At 36.1% G+C, this 18,000-nt stretch overlaps 1 protein-coding gene across 1 annotated transcript; it reads right to left on the reverse strand.

Moving 5' to 3' along the window:
- Nucleotides 1-13,332: 13,332 nt before the first annotated feature.
- LOC144963928 (uncharacterized) lies at nucleotides 13,333-13,713 on the reverse strand. The gene has a single exon (XM_078897872.1). The coding sequence runs from the start codon at nucleotides 13,711-13,713 to the stop codon at nucleotides 13,333-13,335; it is 381 nt and encodes a 126-aa protein (XP_078753998.1).
- Between the last annotated feature and the right edge of the window lie 4,287 nt (nucleotides 13,714-18,000).

Raw genomic sequence — 18,000 nt, forward strand, 5'->3', positions numbered from 1 at the left:
CAACTCATTCCATTAAAAAAAAATTCGATGGCCATCAGATAAAATTTAAAAAATTATAACAAACCGTCACCTCAATTTTTGTCGTTGTCTAAATATTAGGGAAATTTGTTGATCCTTTATGTCAGTGTATTCATTTGTTTTCAACCTTGTTAAAACCAGAATGTCTTGTTATATGTTGTTCCAGTCCGTTACTTCGACTGTACTTTTGCCCTCCGTCTGTTCATGCATCTTATACAATAATTTCAGATACAAAGTAAATGGAAGATTGATATATCATTGATATTGAAATTACAATAATTATAATAATAATAATAATAATAAAACAATAGAATAGTAATAATAATAATAATAATAATAATAATAATAATAATAATAATAATAATATAGTAGTAGTAGTAGTAATAATAATAATAATAATAATAATAATAATAATAATAATAATAATAATAATAATAATGATAATAATAATAGTAATCATCTTCTTCATCATCATCATCATCATCATCATCATCATCATCATCATCATCATCATCATCATCATCATCATCATGTTTATTATTATTATTATTATTATTATTATTATTATTATTATTATTATTATTATTATTATTACTATTCTATTGTTTTATTATTATTATTATTATTATTATTATTATTATTATTATTATTATTATTATTATTATTATTATTATTATTATTATTATTATTATTATTATTATTATTATTATTATCATCATTTTTGTTGTTGTTGTTATTCAATTTTTTTCGTATTCTTCTCCACCTCCTCCTTCTCCATCTCCTCCTCCTCCTCCTTCTCCTCCTCCTCCTCCTCCATCACCTCTCTGGTGATGCTTCTTTCTCCCACTGTCTATGAAATCGATCGACGTCACTCAACTTCACCACCCACACTATATTAATGACAATATTGTGACCTGATAAACGTTTTTAGATGTCTCGTTTTAGGAGATTAAAACATTACATATACAGACAGGGTGAATTAACGTGTCCACTTTATATCACAAAACATCATATCAAGTGGAAATGCCAAAGCTTTTATAATCCAAAGTTGTTAACACGTTAACTGTCGTACTCTGGAAAAACTAGTTTTTAAAAAATTGGCCAGAATAAAAAATTCGTCCTTCAAATATCGATCGATTTAAATAACCCTCTTCTTGACACAAACTCAGACCTCGCGAGGTACCAGGTTTGAGAGTTTGTGTCAAGATGAAGGTCATTTATATTGATCAATATTTGAAGGATGTATTTTTTTTAGACCATATTTTAAAATGAAAGTTTTTTTTTGCAAAGTACGGTAATTAACTGGTTTTTTTTTTTTTTTTTTTTTTTTTTTTTTTTGGTTTTAGTTTTTCACAAATGGAAGGATGATAGATAAATGCCCATGTCATCTGTCAACTAATGAAAGTATAAGCTAAGATGAGGTTTAAAGTTGAGCTTTTATATAGCGAAATTTTCACCAAACTTGCTCAAAGCGCTTTACAAGGGGTCCCTGACTAACAACAACACTTAATATGTAGAAGGAGACATGTCGCCTGTTAGGCGATATTACCATTTTTTTCGACATAGGCAATGTAAGGCAACGCTGTTAACGACCAGGTACTCATTTTACACCTGAGTAAGGCGAGAGAATGTGAGTAAAGAGCCCCTTCTCCAAGGACTCATCTATGCGTCGAGAGAGGCTAGAACTCAGGACCTTCTGATCCGCAAGCGAGTGTCATACCATAAGACCACATAGCCGTACAATTTATTTATTTCAACTTATATTATAAGTTACATATTATAGCAAAGCGAAATAGGTGAAGCTGGTTTATAACAAGGTATTCACAATACAAACACACCTGCAAATTTGAGTGTTAAATTTTGCCTTCCTATCTTGTCTTGTTAATAAGTCGTCGTCTTTTATCCGGGGCAAGTAATTATAAGTTTATGTTACATATTGACAATATGGGCCATGCATGGGCCATGTATGCAAACATCCCATGGAAGTGGCAGCGTATATACGTGACTCCTTTAGTTTTAAGCTCACAGTTTTCTCTCTATTTTGACACAGCATGGTTGTTTAAATTTGCTTTTGATTCATGTATCTCAAAATAGTCTACACTTAACGGATTTTGTTGAAAAACAGTAAAGGACGCCAGTTGAAAGTATGTAACTGTAAAACATATTTTTAAAGTTTTGTACTAAAAAAATACCCCTTTAAAACAGCCAAGAACAAGTGCAAGAAATAAAACATCAATAAATACAAACAATCGAAACAAGGATAATCAAAATATGAATAAAATTAAACGATATATCAATGACAACTTGACATTGATATTTAACAAATGATGCTTTCAAATGGTACTTTAATTTTTTTAAAAACAACCTAATCATTAAATCTTGGTCCTTAGTTGGCAGGGGAACTGAAAACACATTAATAATAATAATAATATTTCTATAGCGCTTTTTGCCTAGGCCTCAAAGCTCTAAATTGTCAACGTGTCACTTACATAGACTCAAATACGAGTCTATTGCATGTCAGCACATTGATAAATCATTCTGCATCTGATCACCAACTTGTCTTTTTTCCCTAGGACGTGACGAGCAGAGATTATGCTGCCGTACACTGAAAAACAAAATAACAACAAACACATATTTAAAATCATGGCCAGAAAACTGGTCATTCAATTATCGATCGACTGAAATGACCCCCGTGCTGTCAAAAACTCTCAAACCTGGGACTTCGGTCGATATTTGAAGGACAAGCTCTTCGGCTACAATTTTAGATACGTGATTATTTATTTATTTATTTTCCAGAGCAAGGCAGTAAAACGGTTATAATTACAGAGGTGCTTGTTGGCGGTTGGGAGTCCTGATAATTCAGCTGGTAGAGCACTCATCTCACAATGTAAAGGAACGTTGTCCATCCTGATCCCCTCCCCCACCCCGCACTCTCTCTGTCATTTAGCAGTGGTGGGATAGTTGGATCTTGGGGAAGGCACATTGCAATAGACTAGCGTCCCATCCAAAGAGAAACGCGCAATTGTTTTTGGTCGTTTAACACTATAGAATCCGGGATAAACTCCGGTTCCAAGAGCCCATGGTCGGGGACTACTCTTTCTCTTTTGTTGAGCGATGATAACGCGACCAGCTCTTGGTACCCTAATGAACAATGAGATCTTGGAAGGAGATCTTTTTAAAACGTAGTTTACCTTTCCCCTCGTAGATGGACGTAAAGTTCGGTGGTTCTCCTTGGTATCGTACTACGACGGTGTCTTTTGCCCAAAAGGCTTTGTACAACTTGATAAAAAAAAGGCGACCATTAGGCATTGTAAAACAAGGCGAAAAGCAACGTCTTTAGAGCCCAGTGTCCAGCCTCTTGGTCAGAAGTAGTAACAACAACAAATGGCCATTGTTGTACTTGACGTCCATCAACTGTGTTACCCGTGAGAACTGGAGTGTCACAAACAATTTGACACAATTTCTGACAGGCGAAGCTGTCGTGTGAATAGAACGATTCCTTAGTGGACCGTACTGATTTTGCTATGAACACGTCACATTGCCATTGTAGGCGGTGGAGAATGGCACGTGAACTTGTTTGTCTTGTCCTCAGGGTTATCATGAGGAAAAACTGCTTGAACTAAGGCGCAACTACATAGTATCATATTGAGAGTTGAGTTATGATCATGGAAACTCATCTGTTAAAAGAGGCTTTATCTAAAATATGACGATTTAACTTTATCATCGTTTCCCATGAGAATTTATGTTTTAAAGATGAACTGAGTAAAATATCAGGGATCACGACGTGTACATACTGAATTTATCTTGAACAACAAAACATAGACAATGTATGAATAATATTATTATAAACATTGGGATTAAAAAGTGAGAGAGGTGCTATGAGGTTGATGCGGATGATAAGCGACTGGCATCAGAATTGAATATGCGATTGTTACCGTTACCATTTCGGCGTTTAGTCTGAGGGACTTTGGTTATTTTGTGACAATTATATCATTTTACTAAAATAGATAGTTAGGTTGATTAAAGATTATCAAGTAGTTAAAACACATATGTTGCAAATTCAAGAAGTCTTGTAGAGGTAAAACCCACACTTTTAAAAATGGATGACTTAGCCTGGAGCTCTGTCCAAGAGAATGATATAAACTGTAGCGCTTGTCTCTTGCAAGCCATTGGCATACTGCATTGTATAGATAGTGTGCGCTTGGCTAAGGAGCTCATAACATTGCCATCCGGAAGTATAACGAACCAACACATAAAACTCTGTGTAACTATGAACTTTTATAGTCTCGATAATACAGTTAAGTGAGAATTACTCATAAACGAAGATGGCAAAAAACAATAACAAAAATCCGAGTGACGTCAACTCCATTCTTTCTATAAGACAGTTGTCGCGGACTCAAATGAAAAGCCTTCCAGAAAAGAGGAGACAAGAAAAGATAGTGGTCGTTAGGCAGAATTGATTGATGTTTTACCTGGAGTCGTTGACGAGGCATTTTGCTGTACAATGACAAAACATCCGTTCTACAATTTGACCAGACAACATTTACTGGTGTGCTGTGCAAAAAAAAGGATTTTTAAATTTTGGCCAGAAAACTTGTCCATCAAACATTATAATATTATTTGATTAGAATGATCCTCGTTCGCTGAACAATGTCTTCTCAGGAAGATAGCAGAATCCATTGTGTCAAGTCAGTTTTACTCTTGAAAATACACAAATGAAAAAACAAATAAATAAATAAATAAATAATTATTAAGTAAATAGATAAATAAATAAATGAATAAATAAATAAATAAATAAGGAAGCTAAAACACCAACTCTAAAGACCTTCTAGCAAATTTTTCTCAAGGTCTTCAACAGATTTGTCATAAACGGGTAGAGAGCATTGTCTCATGTGTCAATTTAACGACTTGACTTTTGAACCAGTATTGCTGAACTCTGACAAAAAAAAAAAAGAACATTATTTTCATTTTGGCCAAAAACTTTTGCTTTAAATTTTGACCAAATAAAATGACCCTAAACTTGTCAAATAATCGCAAACAGAAAGACGTTTCAGGTCTGAGACTTTGAGACAATTTGAATTAGGATAATTTTGATCGATCGATATTAAACATAAAAGACTTCTGCCCAAATTGAAAATCAAAATAAATTACTTTGTCAGAGTGAGGCAGAGAATAGCGGCGACTGAACCCCGCGCGGCCATAACACGACATTGGATCATAAAAGGCCAATGAAACGAACCAAGAGCGTCCGGGCTAAACTACATAACTATCCATCTAGTCTTGTCAAAAGACAAATAAATATTAAAACATAAATGGTAAAGTGATTAACTTGCCTTGTTTCCGCTATAATACAAGGGCAATGAAATCTGAACATAAAATTTTAAAGGGCTTTGAAACCAACTCGACAAGGTGTGTATATTATGGTCATGTTTATAATTGTAACGAAATGCTTCCGTGTAGGCTTCAGTTTACGACAGGATGTACGTCGTCGTAGTATTAGTTGTTGTTGTTATTGAATCCCTCCGGAACAACCCTTCTTTTGTTGATACAGGTCGTATCAGATCATGCACCTATGGCCCGGAAGTTTGAATTAAACTACGTAGTGTGGGTGTTATTGTGAGAAAGGCATCAATCTTGTTTTCTCCGTAAACTTATAAGCAAAGTAGGATCCCTGTATTCTACGGGAGTGACTTTGTTATGGTATGGCTTGATTGATATCTCGTAACTATGGGGCTGACGAATTTATTTATCCTTGATATGAGGATGTCCGGTATCAGGATGGGTTGTTGTTGTCCATGATTATGGAATCTGGGGGAGTTTTAAGGAATTTCAGATGTTTACGGATATGACTAACATCCGGTTGTGTGGGTAGAATTTTGCTTCGTTTGCTTGATTTTTGCCTATAAATGCCAGAGTTTTGAGCAGTTTCTTCAGACCACTCAGCGGAGTCTTTTAGGCTCATTGTCTCAAAAGAGACCAGACAGCGGAGTCTTTTAGGCTCATAGTCTCTAAGCGATAACCACAGCGGAGTCTTTTAGGCTCATTTGTTTAACTCTTGTGTAGAGTTGGATTAAAGTCTTGTGTAGACTTTGTAGTGCTCAAAGTTCGAGCTGAAACACGTTTTGTGTTAACTCTTGTGTAGAGTGTGATTTAAGTCTTGTGTAGACTTTGTGGTGCTCAAAGTTTGAGCTGAATCAAGTTGTGTTATAACTCTTGTGTAGAGTTTGATTAAAGTCTTGTGTAGACTTAATTTGTGATTTCAATAATCTGTTCGGCTCTGGTGAGATTTTGAATAATATGTTGTGATTACAATTATGATTGTGTTTTGATATCAATATCATAATATCACTTTAAATTTTGATTCTCAATTAATTAATCAGATAATTAAATTAATTGTATAATATATTCTTGTTGTAAAGAAAATAAGCTTTTCTTGCTATAAAGCATTATTATTTCATATCTACAAAGTAAAGCAATATTAATCAACATTAATAAATTGATTTGTTAAAGTAAAATAATATTTACTCATTTAAAGTAAACATATTGAGTGAGTTCGAATATAGATAGAGTTATATTCGTATGATTATCATATTATAACAAAATCATTTTCTTTCTTTAAAGTGAATGAGCCGTTGGAGGCTGGGCTTTAACAAGCCAACTTTAGGCTATACACTCATAGCTTGACACTAATAGAAACTGAACATTTGCCTGTTTTATAAGTTACCTGTGAAGAACCATTTGCTTATTTTAATATCAGAACATTGAGAAACAATTGATCTGTTTATGAATACTGTGAAACCAGAACAATTTCAAGAAGAGACAAATTAACATTATTAGAACAACCTTACAGTTTTGTTGAATATCAAGAACACTCTTTTGGCTTCCTTTCACACGTCTGGATTGTGATTAGTTAGCTAGTTAATTATTAGTTGCCTGTATGACTGTGATGGTTGCAACCTATCAGTGAGATTGTCTGATGTGGTAGCGGTTTGGTAAAGTATTGATAATTAATTGATTTAATTATATATTTTCATATCGCTTTCATATCATATTCATCATTACACATCTCCATCAATTTGTCATCCATCTATTTGATTTCATACTTATTACATCTATCATTTCATCTTCATATCTCATAATATCTTTGTTATATTGTAATAAAATATATCTTCATTTAGCTTCAAAACCTTTATCAACGTATTGTGTTTGGTTATTGATCGGTGTCGTAGCTTGAATATAGCACACATAAACAAGGTTGCAAACTGCGCTACATAAGCATACGGTTTACGTGCGCACTTTGTGACATAATTTGGTGTCAGAAGTGGGATTCTTATTGTTGTGCATTCAAGAGACATCGCGACCAAACAATTGTTGAGACAGGTTAGGGAGTTGTTTCAAACTTGAGATAGATACTATCTTTGAGCTTAAAGCAAATTGGTATCCATTTAATGGTTATAAGACTGTCATTATACGCAAGGTGTAATACAAGTTATTCTGGTAATTTTCACTTGTTCGGTTATACGTTGTCAGTCATCTGTCATAGTGATACGGATCACTGACTTAGCGCGAAAGCGGTACTCGCGCTGTGAAGCCTCCATTGTCCCCCCTCTCCCTTTTGTAAGGAACGAAGGTGGTTGTTGGGGTAATTTGATTCCGTGTAGGAATCTGGGTGAAGATTGTGTTGGTCCCGTGTGAGGATCTGTATTAAATCATTTGTTTTGACTCTCTATGCACATATAGTAAGTCAAGGTATTGATTCTGTGTAAGAATCTGGGTGAAGATATTTTGTTGATTCTGAGAGAGAATCTGGGTGAAGATATTTTATTGATTCTAAGAAAGAATCTGGGTGAAGATATTTTGTTGATTCTAAGAAAGAATCTGGGTGAGGATGTTTTGTTGATTCTAAGAGAGAATCTGGGTGAAGATATTTTGTTGATTCTAAGGAAGAATCTGGGTGAAGACATTTTGTTGATTCTGTGTAAGAATCTGGGTGAAGATATTTTGTTGATTCTAAGAAAGAATCTGGGTGAAGATATTTTGTTGATTCTGAGAGAGAATCTGGGCGAAGATATTTTGTTGATTCTGAGAGAGAATCTGGGTGAAGACATTTTGTTGATTCTAAGAAAGAATCTGGGTGAAGATATTTTGTTGATTCTGAGAGAGAATCTGGGTGAAGACATTTTGTTGATTCTAAGAAAGAACTGGGCGAAGATATTTTGTTGATTCTAAGAGAGAATCTGGGTGAAGATATTTTGTTGATTCTAAGAGAGAATCTGGGTGAAGATATTTTGTTGATTCTAAGGAAGAATCTGGGTGAAGACATTTTGTTGATTCTGTGTAAGAATCTGGGTGAAAATATTTTGTTGATTCTAAGAAAGAATCTGGGTGAAGATATTTTGTTGATTCTGAGAGAGAATCTGGGTGAAGATATTTTGTTGATTCTGAGAGAGAATCTGGGTGAAGACATTTTGTTGATTCTAAGAAAGAATCTGGGTGACGATATTTTGTTGATTCTGAGAGAGAATCTGGGTGAAGACATTTTTGTTGATTCTAAGAAAGAATCTGGGTGAAGATATTTTGTTGATTCTAAGAGAGAATCTGGGTGAAGATATTTTGTTGATTCTAAGAGAGAATCTGGGTGAAGATATTTTGTTGATTCTAAGAAAGAATCTGGGTGAAGATATTTTGTTGATTCTGAGAAAGAATCTGGGTGAAGTTATTTTGTTGATTCTGAGAAAGAATCTGGGTGAAGATAGTTTTTATGATTCCGTGTGGGGAATCTGGGTGAAGCTATTTTGTTGATTCCGTGTGAGGAATCTGGGTGAAGCTATTGTGTTGATTCCGTGTGGGGAATCTGGGTGAAGCGTTGGTTCCGTGTGAGGACCTGTATTAAATCAGTTGTTTTGACTCTAATATACGTCTATATTAAGTCAATGTTTTGATTCTGTGTAGGAATCTGGGTGAAGCGTTGGTTCTGTGTTAGGACCTGTAGTAAATTTGTTTTGATTCTATATTTGAGTCTATATATAGATCAATGTTGAATTCCGTGTAGGAATCGGTATTAATTGCCTGTTTTGAATCTGTTTTGGGATCTATATTGACCGCATATCGTTAATAAGGTTACTTGTAATACCACTTTATTCTACGTGAAAGTAACATTTACGGCAACAGTGTCGATAAACATATTGAAGTTTGTTTATTTGAATTTGAATTGGTTTGATTAATTGTCCTAGAGATGGATGTGGAAAGATTAATTAAACCTGGAGAAAAATTGGAGTTAAGGGGTGAAGATCTCCGTGCTTGGGTGACAGCCCAGTTACAAGAAGATGAAGAGAGAAAAGAGAAGGAGAGAGAACGTGCCAAAGAAGAGGAGGAGATAAGCAGAGCACGAGCTCAAAGGCAAGAAGCTCTGATGGAGAAAGAGCTTGAACTGCTTAGGTTAAAGTCGGAGTGTCAGGCTTCCTCCAACAACGACAGTATGACAAGTGACATTCGATCATTTACTCATGCTCCCACCGTTAAGAGTCCTCGACTTCCATGTTTTGACGAAAACAAGGAACATGAACCACCGAAATGCATGACACACGGCAAGGTGGAGTTGAAGTGTGGATGTGTGATGCCGATGTTGTCTGTTGAAGGAAGGGACAACCATGAGCCCAAATAATTGTCGAGATCGATGTGATCTTGAGGCATTTCGATGATCTAACTAAATGTTGTACCAAATTTAGTCTTAGGGGGGAGATATGTAACGAAATGCTTCCGTGTAGGCTTCAGTTTACGACAGGATGTACGTCGTCGTAGTATTAGTTGTTGTTGTTATTGAATCCCTCCGGAACAACCCTTCTTTTGTTGATACAGGTCGTATCAGATCATGCACCTATGGCCCGGAAGTTTGAATTAAACTACGTAGTGTGGGTGTTATTGTGAGAAAGGCATCAATCTTGTTTTCTCCGTAAACTTATAAGCAAAGTAGGATCCCTGTATTCTACGGGAGTGACTTTGTTATGGTATGGCTTGATTGATATCTCGTAACTATGGGGCTGACGAATTTATTTATCCTTGATATGAGGATGTCCGGTATCAGGATGGGTTGTTGTTGTCCATGATTATGGAATCTGGGGGAGTTTTAAGGAATTTCAGATGTTTACGGATATGACTAACATCCGGTTGTGTGGGTAGAATTTTGCTTCGTTTGCTTGATTTTTGCCTATAAATGCCAGAGTTTTGAGCAGTTTCTTCAGACCACTCAGCGGAGTCTTTTAGGCTCATTGTCTCAAAAGAGACCAGACAGCGGAGTCTTTTAGGCTCATAGTCTCTAAGCGATAACCACAGCGGAGTCTTTTAGGCTCATTTGTTTAACTCTTGTGTAGAGTTGGATTAAAGTCTTGTGTAGACTTTGTAGTGCTCAAAGTTCGAGCTGAAACACGTTTTGTGTTAACTCTTGTGTAGAGTGTGATTTAAGTCTTGTGTAGACTTTGTGGTGCTCAAAGTTTGAGCTGAATCAAGTTGTGTTATAACTCTTGTGTAGAGTTTGATTAAAGTCTTGTGTAGACTTAATTTGTGATTTCAATAATCTGTTCGGCTCTGGTGAGATTTTGAATAATATGTTGTGATTACAATTATGATTGTGTTTTGATATCAATATCATAATATCACTTTAAATTTTGATTCTCAATTAATTAATCAGATAATTAAATTAATTGTATAATATATTCTTGTTGTAAAGAAAATAAGCTTTTCTTGCTATAAAGCATTATTATTTCATATCTACAAAGTAAAGCAATATTAATCAACATTAATAAATTGATTTGTTAAAGTAAAATAATATTTACTCATTTAAAGTAAACATATTGAGTGAGTTCGAATATAGATAGAGTTATATTCGTATGATTATCATATTATAACAAAATCATTTTCTTTCTTTAAAGTGAATGAGCCGTTGGAGGCTGGGCTTTAACAAGCCAACTTTAGGCTATACACTCATAGCTTGACACTAATAGAAACTGAACATTTGCCTGTTTTATAAGTTACCTGTGAAGAACCATTTGCTTATTTTAATATCAGAACATTGAGAAACAATTGATCTGTTTATGAATACTGTGAAACCAGAACAATTTCAAGAAGAGACAAATTAACATTATTAGAACAACCTTACAGTTTTGTTGAATATCAAGAACACTCTTTTGGCTTCCTTTCACACGTCTGGATTGTGATTAGTTAGCTAGTTAATTATTAGTTGCCTGTATGACTGTGATGGTTGCAACCTATCAGTGAGATTGTCTGATGTGGTAGCGGTTTGGTAAAGTATTGATAATTAATTGATTTAATTATATATTTTCATATCGCTTTCATATCATATTCATCATTACACATCTCCATCAATTTGTCATCCATCTATTTGATTTCATACTTATTACATCTATCATTTCATCTTCATATCTCATAATATCTTTGTTATATTGTAATAAAATATATCTTCATTTAGCTTCAAAACCTTTATCAACGTATTGTGTTTGGTTATTGATCGGTGTCGTAGCTTGAATATAGCACACATAAACAAGGTTGCAAACTGCGCTACATAAGCATACGGTTTACGTGCGCACTTTGTGACAATAATAATATCGTTTAGTTTAAATGGTGGATTATTGCACCCCGTGGTCAACCCGCTGTCACGCATAATTATTTATTTTATAAATCTATTTGTGAAACATCGTTTCAAACTGGTGTTATGTGACGCCCGACTCTGTCGTACTCTGGAAAATTCCATATTTTAAAATTTGGCCAGAAAACTCGTCCTTCAAATATCGATCGGATTAAATGATCCTCATCTTGGCAAAAAACTCTCAAACCTGGGACTCCGCGAAGAGAGAGAGAGAGAGAGAGAGAGAGAGAGAGAGAGAGAGAGAGAGAGAGAGAGAGAGAGAGAGACTCTTTTATTCCAACATGTAAGGTAAATATAGATATTGCTTTATTTATTCTGCTCTGTCTGGCACCATAATATAAGACACATTGTTTCAGGTCTTACAGTTTCGAGGGACGTAGTTGGAGGACGGTTTCGAAAAGATCCGTTTTTAAAGGCTAGATAGAAATAACTTTAAAATACTAAAATGCCGCTGCTGGTACAACGGTTTACCGTTGTTGTTGTTGTTGTTGTTGTTGTTGTTGGTAGTGGTGGTGGTGGTGGTGGTGCTACTAGTAGAAAAAAAATCTTGATACCGTAAAAAGATTATGTTTCAGGAGAGCAGACAAAGATTTGAACTAAAAAACGCTCCTTATCTATTTTGCCCTATTATAAAAATTCAGTTTATCAAATGTTCTAGTATATTAAATTAAACGTATACATTGATATTTTGGGAATTTGGACCTTTCCATTATTGCTACAATAGTCTATGACTCGTTGTTTTTTAACCTTCACAATTTATCCCCGATCCATATTTCTTTGAACGTTTCCTATTTGTAGCAATGGTACTATACTCGGGATGGACTATTATGACACTAATAATAGTACAATGACCCAAAATGTCATTAGCATTTTATTTCCTAACTTTTGCGATCGTTTCCCTTTGTATGTATATTCTACTAAGAAGTACCATGTTAACCTTTTTCATACACGAAGTCACCAAGTTCGTTCCAAAAATAATAACTAAATTTTAACAGTCCTGTTATTGTTTACACTCAAACACATGTCAACCATGACAGCAAAATAAAACAAGCCAAACTCTAAAAGGGGGAAAATAGTACATTTCCCACATATTATGTCCGAAAGTAAATGCCATGGTTACTCACCGTAAAGGACTTTCTATTTTAGTTTCACTTTCTTCTTTCAAATAGCTATGACAAAAAACAACCCATTGTTATAAGGTCCTTATTTTGCATGCTCCATGGGGCACTAACTGAGGCGGTTACCATTCTCTGTTGATTTTCAAGGTGTAAACCACTGGTAGATGGCAACATTCACAGCTTTCCGTTTCCACATGAGTTGTTCCAATGTTGAAAGAAGAACTATGGACTCTGGACTAGTTATCGTTGCAAGAGTACAGTCAAGAGCATGAGAAAACTCGAGTGATAAAAGGTGGCGGATAAAAAAAATATATGGACAACAGAAGTTTTATTCTTTTACCTCCTGACTTCGTCTGACAGACGTTCCCTTTGTGTGGTGAGTATTCGGCCAGGTGCTCGGGGTGAGATGTCTGTGCCGCATTACTTCAATCAATTATTTAGAAGCAACATACTCTGAATCAGTAACAGCACATAGTAGGCATCCTTCCCCATCTCAAGAGACGATGGTTTGCGCCCTGTATGGCTTTGGTCTCATCAGTCTTGTTGAGAGCAGCGACGGGTGTGACTCAGCAGACCGATCCTTGCATGGCAGTCTCTACCGCAGTTGATGCACACGTAGTTTGACTGTGTGTTTGGTGTTTGGATCTGCTGCCTCTCTTTCCTCTTTGCTCTCCTCTCCTCAAACTTCTTCTTTCTCCTCTCCTCACCTCTCTTCACTCCCTCCATCACCGCATATCTCCAGCCGCTGCGGTCATCAGCAAGCGATTCCCATGTGTTTGGGTCAATGCCTGTCAGTTTCATGCCTCGTTTGCAGACATCATAGAAGCGCAGAGCTGGACGGCCAGTTGGTCGCCGTCCAGAAGCTAGTTCACCGTAGTTCACCGTACATGATGTATTTGGGTATGCTGTGTACATGACCAAGCCATCGCAAACGTCAAAGTAACAGAAACAACGCATGAAAAAAAAAAAAAAGAGAAAGAGAATAAGCTTACAATGCATCCCACATAAAGTCAACACTCTTGAAGTCATCTTCTGCTTAAAGTAACACCATTTGTTGGTCCCAAGTTTTCTGGGTTTTTTTTATCCAAGCGTGTTCCTCATTGTCATCGATAATGTATAAAGTCAGCATTGCTTAAAGTCAACCAATTTTTCTGGTCAGGCGGTCTTGGCTTTGTCGGGATTCCACTGTATCTACATTCAGTAAACCCAATTCCTTTTCACCAACTGTTATGATTAAAGTATAATATTATATTTTTAGCTAACCGTTATCAGAGAGGCCAAATGTCAGCGCAGTGTCCTTGGTACCTGCTACCGGCAGTGACTGACATTTTAAGAAAGCTAATTCAAAAAGAACATCTATCAGTTGGCTTGAACTGAATGATATAAAAAGAATGTGACTCACTGGGCTCCGCTGAAAAAAAAAATGAAAAAGCATTGAGTATTGTGAAATACTGTGAAACACATTTACTCAAAAGTATTGACGTAGATATATTGTACCGGTTGCTCTAATAAATGTCGGGTTACATCAGATCCCTGATAATAATATTTGACAGACGGACGCATGCGGATTTTCCAACCCACATGGGAGACATTTGGGTGAACTTCCCATCAAACACGATGTATTATTTATCGTTATTCTGTGACAACACTCGCATTGGCACTCGAGGTCATCGCCACGCCAATTTAGCCCACCTCATATTCGATCTTTCACACTTGAGGTGCGATTTTTCTCCTCGCACGCAGCGATATGAAGGTGGAAGCCGTAGAATAGACTTTATTTTCCACCGTGAACATGTGTGTAGTCCAAGCTTTTGTCAGACTGCGTAACTGTTCTCCACTGACGTAGGTAAAACATACTGGACAACATCTGGATTTGGCTACTGGTCAGCGTTTAATTCCACTCCTCGAGATTCCAGATAGATTATATTACTATGTGAATGAATCAAACTTCCTGAATGTGAACCAGGTGCGAACATTTTCCAAGGGTGTCATAATATGCGTATTATTATCGAAAATATACCCGTGGCGCATATTATAGGTCAAATCAATCGAACTTCCTGTTGTCCATAAAATCGGTTGTTAGAAATCAACACGCATGTCAAACCTTGAGGCAAACAGGACCGGAAATGACACACAGGAAGTAGTAAAATGAAAGTCAGTGATGCGAGAGAGAGAGAGAGAGAGAGAGAGAGAGAGAGAGAGAGAGAGAGAGAGAGAGAGAGAGAGAGAGAGAGACGTTTCGTTTTCAAAATTGCTTTTTAACCAAGTGCGAAGTTGTTGCTGAATAATTTATCCCTAATTGGCTTGGGCGCTCGATTACATATAGGGACAGGAGTGGTTAAGAGGCCAAAGATAGTGTGTAATCATATATTATTGTTATACTGGCACCAAATGTGACCAGTCGTCACAAAACGATGTTATGTCGGGGTGATTTAAGCATCGAAAAGTAAAACTAAGTTTAAATGACCAGAAAATAGAAATTTAAATGCTTACAGGTTCTGAACCGACATCCATTCTCCTCAATAAATCGTTAAGTATAAAGTTTACCAAAGTTATCATAGCTTCAATTGTGGAGAGAGAGAGAGAGAGAGAGAGAGAGAGAGAGAGAGAGAGAGAGAGAGAGAGAGAGAGAGAGAGAGAGAGAGAGAGAGAGAGAGAAAGGGGGGATGATGAGGATCTGGTGGCTGCGGTGGTGAGGATGAGATGAGGATGAGGAGGAGGAGGGGAAGAGGAGAAGGAGGAGGAGGAGGAGGAGGAGGAGGAGGAGGAGGAGGAGGAGGAGGAGGAGGAGGAAGAAGAAGAAGAAGAAGAAAAAGAAGAAGAAGACGAAGAAGAAGAAGAAGAAGAAGAAGAAGAAGAAGAAGAAGAAGAAGAAGAAGAAGAAGAAGAAGAAGAAGAAGAAGAAGAAGAAGAAGAAGAAGAAGAAGAAGAAGAAGAAGAAGAGAGAAGAAGAAGAAGAAGAAGAAGAAGAAGAAGAAGAAGAAGAAGAAGAAGAAAGAAGAAGAAGAAGAAGAAGAAGAAGAAGAAGAAGAAAAAGAAGAAGAAGAAGAAGAAGAGAAGAAGAAGAAGAAGAAGAAGAAGAAGAAAGAAGAAGAAGAAGAAGAAGAAGAAGAAGAAGAAGAAGAAGAAGAAGAAGAAGAAGAAGAAGAAAGAAGAAGAAGAAGAAGAAGAAGAAGAAGAAGAAGAAGAAGAAGAAGAAGAAGAAGAAGAAGAAGAAGAAGAAGAAGAAGAAGAAGAAGAAGAAGAAGAAGAAGAAGAAGAAGAAGAAGAAGAAGAAGAAGAAGAAGAAAGAAGAAGAAGAAGAAGAAGAAGAAGAAGAAGAAGAAGAAGAAGAAGAAGAAGAAGAAGAAGAAGAAGAAGAAGAAGAAGAAGAAGAAGAAGAAGAAGAAGAAGAAGAAGAAGAAGAAGAAGAAGAAGAAGAAGAAGAAGAAGAAGAAGAAGAAGAAGAAGAAGAAGAAGAAGAAGAAGAAGAAGAAGAAGAAGAAGGGATTTATAGATTTCAATGTATAATCCCATATTGTATTAGCTTATTTAGTGACCTGATCTTAAAACAATAGGAAGAAGTAAATGTTATCGGGGGTCACAATAATAGCTAGTTGATAGAGCACTCGCTTCACACGCAAAGGAACCGAGATCGATCCCGGGTGCAGTCAAGATTTTATTTCTGAACCTCCCCCCCTCCCATTGTCCACCCAGCAGTGAATGCGTTAAATTTGGCGGAGAGTACTTTGCGATAGACTAGCGTCCTATCCATAGGATAGAAAAAAATTGCTATTGTCTGTTTTACGCTCTAGAAACCGGGATAAACTCTGGCTCCATCGGCCGAATGGCTTTGAAGGACTACTTAAATGTTATCTATGAATTTCTTTCCCTTTTTCTTTCCTTCTACCTATTGTGTGTGCTGAAATTTCCCAGCAATTTTATGACACCCGTCATTTCCATAGTAAGTCCTTGCATGCACTGACTGGTAAAGTTCAGGCATTCTTTCTTTTCATGTTGACACCAGGATGTTTCGAAACGCACTACTAGCTTGCCTTGGAATTGTTCAATTCTTAAATGTGTGTTTTGCGATATTTGTCCAAATTTGAACAAGTATAATCCAATGTTAGTCTATCAAGTGAATCGTATGCACGTGACGTATCGGTTTCTTCCATTTCCTTTTTTACCTTTCAAATTGTTTGTTTTGAACGGAGTAGGGCTTTGACTCATTGTTCCACAAGTTTTCTTTTTAGCAGCTCATGATATTTTAATGAGTTAATCAAACAAACCCCATTTTATGGAACTTAACTGAATGATTGGAGAGAGAGAGAGAGCCTGTACTTTACGGTTGGACCATTGCATTGGTCTAATTTAATAAGGTTATCCAATAAGAATGTTCTAAACAAGTTAACAGCGTTTCTATTGGGAAAAAACAAACAAACTCGTATTTAAAAATTTGGCCAGAAAAATCGGCCTTCAAATTATATCGATCGATATTAATGACCCTCATCTCAACAGAAACTCTCAAACCTGAGACTTTGCGAAGCCCCAGATTTGAGAGTTTATTTTTTTCAAAGATATGGGTTATTTAAATCGATCGATGTTTGAAGGACGTGTTTTCTGCCCAAACTTTTAAATACGCGTTTTTCCAAAGTATGGCGGTTAATTGGTTAAATGATGAAAATTACAGCTGCCAATATTTAATCTATTTGTCAAGAATGCCAATGTACTCACGATAACTAGTATATGTACACTTTACTTTAAACCGGTTTTCCCAGAACATAAAATGTCATAAAGAAAGTTGTAAAGCTTGGATATCGTGAGATCGTTCTTTTTCAATGTCAGTCTATCGAACCAGGGACAGGTGAACATAGATTAATATTGAACGCACCCTCTCTCCCTTTGAACCTATCCCCCTCAATCAAATCTGAACATAGAAAACACCCTAAAATACCCCAAATCACAAACAAAAGAAAACAAAAATCGCCACAACTAACCAAAGAGAGCCCTCCCCGCTCCCCCGCCCCTTCTTTCATGGAAAACAAGAAAAAAAGAAAAAAAAGAATAAACAGACACCTCGCGGCAACCTACCTTTTCAAATTAGAAACTGAGTTTATTGTAAGTGACTCCAGAAGAAGTCTCATTCTTTTAAAAGAGACCTAATGAATGACCACAGATAGTTTTCTTTGTATATAAGTTTATAAATTTGATGTTCGTGATAGC

Source organism: Berghia stephanieae, chromosome 2 (genome assembly GCF_034508935.2).
Source record: "Berghia stephanieae isolate SIO BIC M18660-M18661 chromosome 2, UCSD_Bste_1.3, whole genome shotgun sequence".
Lineage (NCBI taxonomy): Eukaryota > Metazoa > Mollusca > Gastropoda > Nudibranchia > Aeolidiidae > Berghia > Berghia stephanieae.

What these genes read in the sequence shown, in the direction of transcription:
- LOC144963928 (XM_078897872.1), bottom strand. Translation starts at nt 13,713, where the DNA reads ATGTACACAGCATACCCAAATACATCATGTACGGTGAACTACGGTGAA.